At 39.2% G+C, this 6,328-nt stretch overlaps 1 protein-coding gene across 3 annotated transcripts in view; it reads left to right on the top strand.

The window, feature by feature from the left end:
- The window catches only part of coro7 (coronin 7), a 99,687-nt gene extending 93,906 nt beyond the window's left edge, over positions 1-5,781 (top strand). Inside the window, exons 23-31 of one of the 3 annotated variants that reach the window (XM_066641739.1) lie at positions 362-451; positions 541-657; positions 785-920; positions 1,002-1,093; positions 1,188-1,274; positions 4,685-4,769; positions 4,855-4,991; positions 5,124-5,189; positions 5,573-5,781. In XM_066641739.1, coding sequence (XP_066497836.1) covers positions 362-451; positions 541-657; positions 785-920; positions 1,002-1,093; positions 1,188-1,274; positions 4,685-4,769; positions 4,855-4,991; positions 5,124-5,189; positions 5,573-5,644 — 882 coding nt within the window. In that variant the 3' untranslated portion in view covers positions 5,645-5,781. Of the gene's footprint in view, positions 1-361; positions 452-540; positions 658-784; positions 921-1,001; positions 1,094-1,187; positions 1,275-2,027; positions 2,699-3,649; positions 3,811-4,684; positions 4,770-4,854; positions 4,992-5,123; positions 5,190-5,572 lie in introns of those variants that run through there. The other 2 variants (XM_066641737.1, XM_066641738.1) reach the window with 2 other exon arrangements.
- The last annotated feature ends 547 nt before the right edge of the window (positions 5,782-6,328 follow it).

A 6,328-nucleotide genomic window follows, 5' to 3' on the forward strand; every position in this document is an offset into this window, starting at 1 on the left:
GGTGGTTGAGTGAATGTTTGAGTGCATGGGGGGGGTGTGAGTGATTGTGTGAATTGCTGGGTGAATGTTTCAGTGACTGTGTGAATGACTGGTTGAGTTTGTGTGTGGCTGAGTGAATGTTTGAGTGTGTGAGTGGCTGAGAGAGTGAGCAACTGTAAGAGTGTGTATGAATGTGTGAGTGAGGATGTGAGTGACTGAGTGAATGTGTGTTCCCTGTGATGGACGGGTGCTCTCTGCAGGCTGTGTTCCTGTCTTGTGCGACCAGTAATTTCGGGTTTGGCTGCAGACCCTGAACAGAATGAAACAGTTGCAGGTAATTAATGAATGAATATATACAAACCCATACCTGTTTTTCTTTTAGGGTGACACACGTGTCTACATCTTTGAAATCATTTCAGCAGCACCCTACTTTATGGAGTGCAGCAGCTTCCAATCTTCTGAGCCACACAAGGTACAAGAAACCCTTCATTGCTTCAACTCATAGTCTTAAATTCAGCAGTTCGGCAGTTTTCCTAAAATATTTCTGCCGTGTGGGTTCAGGGCTTAAGTTTTTTACCGAAGACAGAATGTGACGTGCGAGACGTGGAGATTGCCAGGGCCATTCGGCTTGGGAAGACCACCATTGAGCCTGTGGCCTTCCAAGTTCCTCGTGTTCGAGTGAGTGACTTGCCATCATTTCTTTTGAGTCTGGATGTCTAACAGAAATGCTCATATTCCACTGACTTTGACTCGTGCATGATAAAAAGAGTTATTATGAAAACGAAATATGTCTGTGGTGTTACAGAAAGAGTTTTTTCAAGACGACCTGTTCCCAAAGACGGCAGAGTGGTGGAAGCCAGCTCTGACTGCCGCGGCCTGGTGGTCTGGTTCTGATGGTCAGCACTCTAAGATCAGCCTTCAGCCCAAAGACATGAGCCCAGGTACTATGAAGTACAGTTCAAAAGTTTGGTTCTGTGTCTCTCAGTGCTCTCAGTTCTAGACGTTTCTGTGTGTTTGTTCAGTGAGTGAGGCTCCGAAGGAAGCTCCGGTGAGAAAGTATCTGCCCTCCTCAGTTTACCTGGAAGAGAAGACCGACGAACAGAAGAAAGAAGAGGTCTGTGTCTTTCTCTGAGTGATGGACTTTTAGGGTTGTGCTCTGCATAGTCTGCATTTATGTATGTGTTTCTGTATGTGTGATTGTTTTATAGCTTTTGAGTGCCATGGTGGCTAAGCTGGGGAACAGAGAAGACCCACTGCCACAGGAATTATTTGAGGGCGTGGATGACAATGAATGGGTGAGAGAACCCTTCAGCAAACTAAGGAAATTTTACAGTTAGAATAAGATCTTGATATTTATTCTGTGTTTGGCTCTGTATTCTATATTGGCTCATAATATTTATATTTTAAGTGTATATAGTAATATTTGGTTAATGGGCAATAATTTAATTTCCATTAATATCAAATGTAATTAATGGGGATCGTTTTACAATGAGGGTTCTCACAAAGCAATTTTACAGAATTCCATTATAATCAATTAAAAAACAAATAAATTAATTTATATTAGTGTGTGATGTCCTGTCAGAATCACATTACATACATTTTTTCATGAAAGGTTCTTATTCACCTGCTGGAAGAGTAAGAAAATACAATTTATTTTCACAAAACACAATTGCATTTTTAATTCAAAATTGTTTCAAAAACAACATGGTTGTGGTGTTTGTTAAATATGATAAATATCATAAGCCTTCGTCCATCTTCATATCAAGATCTGATTCTAGTGCCACAACACCCACCTTTCAACAGATGCCATATTTTACCCACCAAATTAACTAATGGCAAAATATAAGCTTTTAACCTATCAAATTATTTAAACAGTTATAAAAATAAAAACACCCCACCACTGCCACAGAATTAGTATCTTGTATGTTACAGCTTTCTGTGATTAAAGCAGTTTCCCAGTGATCCAGGAAAATCCTTAAAAATAAGAAAAGTATGAAATGATTAGATGATAAATGATTAGTGTGTGTGTTTATTCTCGGCACTTTCAGGATGATTAGCAGGAGGCTTTGCCTTACGGACAAGTCAAGATGCAGCAGGTGGAGGGTGAAGGAGAGTCCTTCTCTACTTTGTGCCATTTTTGAGAGACAACCTCCAAAACATTCACTTCTGCACCACAATCATAACTCCACCAACCAGATCACAAACAGATTAAATTAGATCAACGCTCCATGTCAGTAAAGTTGTACAGCCCCCATCTCCTTACCTCAAACAAATGTGGGAAATGTTCCACTCTTAAATAATGAGTTGTCATTCACGTTTAATAACGAATATTCCACTCCTGTTAAATAAAATGTGTTTTTATAAACCCAGTAAACTCTTTAACAGTGTTATTTGTCAATGCCACAGCCAAGATCACCTTCCCTTTCAGATCTCTCACTTACACATGTTTACATGAGGCAAAGGAATGTCATGGAAAGCGATGCATGTTTTCACACTTCTCAGTGTGTTGTGTTGATGTGACCTGTGCTTGGACAATATTACTGGATGTGTTTAAGATCAGTGTTTATTTTAACATCATTGAGTGTTCTTTGGGATGTCTCACACCTTGATTTATACTTATGTACCTTTTATACATTGTTGGTGATAGCACTGCTTTATTCTCTCTCTTCAGCTGAATCTGTCATGTGGGAATGTTGCCTTGTAATAAAACAGTTTTGCGAGTGTGGCCAAGTGAATTCTTTTTTTTCTGAAATATTCACTGAATAATCCCAAGGCCGAGATGGTGTGTGTATTAATGTTTGCTGCTGTTACACTTATATAAAAATGTATATGAAAATCTGATGTTGGGAGGGGGGGAGTAGGGGTACTGAATCATACTTCCCCCTGATCTTTCAGCATTTACTGTCCCATAAACCCACTTAAGAGACTCTGGAAACTTGGTTCGATTGAGTCTAATTATGGAGGGCAGTGACCTGTTGGTTAGACAAGTGTGTATGGGGTTTGAAGATCACTAGTTTGATTCTCATTACCAGGAAAATGGGGGTGGGGAAGAGAAGGAACAGTGCTGTCTCCTCCCTCAACATCCATGGCTGAAGGACCCTTAAGCAAGACACCTAACTTCTGTGTTCACTGTCACTAGTAAAATTGTGTGGTTGTGTGAGTGTCTTTGTGTGCGACCGACAAAACCTCTAGCGACCAACACCTTTAGCATCAAGGTCAGAGTCAAATTTATTGACATTCCTTCTGAACAATGAAAAGATTTATCCAGGACAATGTTGGATATTTCTATGAACAAAAATAATATACACAACAACTATATTAAACTCCCTAAAGACAGTAAAGACGGGATTTTAAGAAATGTCTATGATTTTGTCAGTAGTGTATTTCACCCTCCGTAGGTGAGAACATTTTTAAGCCCAGCCCACTCAGACCCACACTGTATTGGAATGTATATTAAACGTTAAAATTCATAAAATTCCTGCAAATTCCTATTGAACAAAGTTTAATTTAAAAAGTGTCAACTTTACAATAAAATTATTAAAGGTGACGTGTTATGTTTCAGTCATCTGACCCGCCCACCCCGCAATAGCACGACGCTCCGCCAGGGGGCGTGGCCCCCACTGTGAGAAGTATAACGCTGTAGTGAAAACGGAGGCCTCCGTACAGCAGGCGGCGGTAGAGCGGCTGTGTAGCGGAGTATCGATCCGTCTCGTGTTCTCCAAACACTGGAACTCGACGGTATCTCGGCGCTTCACCTTGATGGAGGAACTGAGGAGGATTAAAGTTACAGTTTCTGATTTAATTCTGATTTAAACCCGGAGATCAGAGATGGTAGGTGTTCTGTGTTCAGACCTGTGCCCAATCCGTGTCCTGTCCTGTGTTCTGATACTACATAAGCTAAATAATCATATAATCAGCCTTTGCTGTGTCGCAGTGAAAGACTGAGATGGTTGAATTCAGCAGTAAGGGAAAATTACTGTGTTCTTGGATCTCTGTGTCCAATAGATAAATATTAAATGGTGTCAAAGTACATATATACATACATTTTCTTTTCCGCTTCTCCACTTCAGGGTCGCGGTGATGGTGTTAAAGTGATACATATAATAATTTACCAAAGAGTTGCCTTTAGGGAGGAGAGTGGAGACTACTCTCATTGTAATGTGACATTATAAAGATTTAGTGTCTGTAGTAAAATGCATTTTTTAAATTTTACTCTAATGTAGTGTTTATTATAACATCTGACATGTCTTAATTACTTTTCGAGCGGAAATATCTAAACGTTTATGATTTGTTGTCCAGTGTGTGATGTTTGTGTCAGGCAAAAACTAAATTGACAAATCTAAGAAGTCTCCAACTGATTCTGAATTTTATAGCATTTATTTTATTTTGTAAATTCTAAATATTGTACTGAACAGAGCTGCACTGATCAGTAATGTTAAATTGTATATTATCATACAACTTGTTGTGTATATATAAAGTGCGGCGCTGTAAAGTGTCTGTAGACCCTCAAATTAAATGAAACCCAGCCTTCTGTGGAGTGTCTGGAAACTTCATTACAGTAGTGATTTTATTAATAATAAAAGTATCATTAGTATCTTATTAATGATTTCTTTTGTTCCAGATCTGTAGTAAAACACGTTAAGGTTTAAGAAATCGTGGTCAGTTTTATGCATGTTTTCCTGTTTTGTATTTTTTTTGGTCCCAGGCGAAGTATCTTGCTCAGATTGTGGTGGTGGGGGTGCAGGTGGTAGGCCGGGCTTTTGCGCGAGCTTTGCGTCAAGAGTTTGCAGGTTAGTCAAAGTGTGGTGTCGTAATGTTTTACAAGTTTTATTCCCAATAAATCGTTGTAAATAAATTTGAGTCTTATTCTCACAGCCAGCCAGGCTGCGGCGGCGGCGAGAGGGAGCTCAAGTAAAGAGTCCGCTGCAGTATCCAGTTTCACCGGGATGACAGTCCAGGAAGCTCAGCAGATTCTGAACATCTCCACTCTGAACCCAGAAGAAATCAAGATGGTAAATGACAAGGGTTCGGTAAAAAACATGCCACATATAAACACACACCATCTATAACAGAACATTCCTTACATTATTGTAACAGAACTGTCCTTTACAATAAAGACAAAAATGACTTTTTATGCCCCACAGAATTTTGAGCACTTGTTTAAAGTGAATGACAAAGCGGTTGGAGGCTCCTTCTACCTGCAGTCTAAGGTATGGAAGCGGAATATTTCCTAAATCAAAAATGAAATGATTCTCCTGCATTGTTTAAAAATATTAAACTCCTAGTTTTGTGATGGACCTCAGGTTTGAACTTTGTTATATAAATGTAACATTATTCTTATACATTAATTTCAGAAAGTAGTAATTCTCTAATCCTTAATAAAATGCTTAATGCTGTTATTTGTGTCGCAGCGTGGAAGAATAAACACAAAGGAGCATGAAGCCATTGTTATTGTTTGTAGTTTGTTGTGTGTTGTAATGTGTTTGTGATGTAAGCGTGTCATAGAGTGATATTTTTTCACTTAAAAGTTAAAATTCTGTCAGTATGCTTGTTTGTTTTAGGGTTTTGAGTTGTGTGACATTGTCTTTTGCAGGTGGTGAGGGCCAAGGAGCGTCTGGAGGAAGAGTTGCATATTCAGAAGCAAAATCAGCAGCAAAAAACATGAGTCTTATCAGAACTCTACTCCTTTCTCCTGTCTTCTATTGTAAATAATGTTCTAGTTCAATAAAGCCCTGTCCTTTTTCTTTACCATGCTATGTTTTTTTTCTTTAAGGTTCACTGTGGAATAATATTGAATATTAAATTTAATATGGATATTTTACTCCTTCAGTACTCCTTCCTTACATCCTGTCTTGTTCGGTTCCTTTGCAGCTGGCTGTAGCTAGAAATGAAATGGAAATGAACGTGGCTGCGCTGCACTAGAGTTTAGGGTACTGTACGCATAACTTTTAAATTATTATTTTTGTATATGGATGTGCAGATCACTTGTACCATGGGAACTGAAGCACCCCTTTGGTTTTTGACCATTCAGAGTGTGGCAGGGCATCTTGTTTTTTTTTCCAGTCACTGGTGCAATTATTAACAAACTTAAAAGATTGTTAAAAAATATTTGTGTGGACCAAGGAAGATGTTCAAGTATCAGGACAGAAAACCCAAAGCAAACAGGAAGAAAACATTGTTACTGTGGGCTGAAGAGACTCATGGAGCCTGAATGATGAGAGTGGGTTTGAGTCCCACTCCGGCTGACTGTCTGTGAGGAATTTGATGTGGTCTCTCCGTGTCCGTGTGGATTTCCTCCACAGTCCAAAAACGCACGTTGGTAGGTGTATTGGCAACTCAAAAGTGTCAG

This window comes from Hoplias malabaricus, chromosome 13 (assembly GCF_029633855.1).
Source record: "Hoplias malabaricus isolate fHopMal1 chromosome 13, fHopMal1.hap1, whole genome shotgun sequence".
Lineage (NCBI taxonomy): Eukaryota > Metazoa > Chordata > Actinopteri > Characiformes > Erythrinidae > Hoplias > Hoplias malabaricus.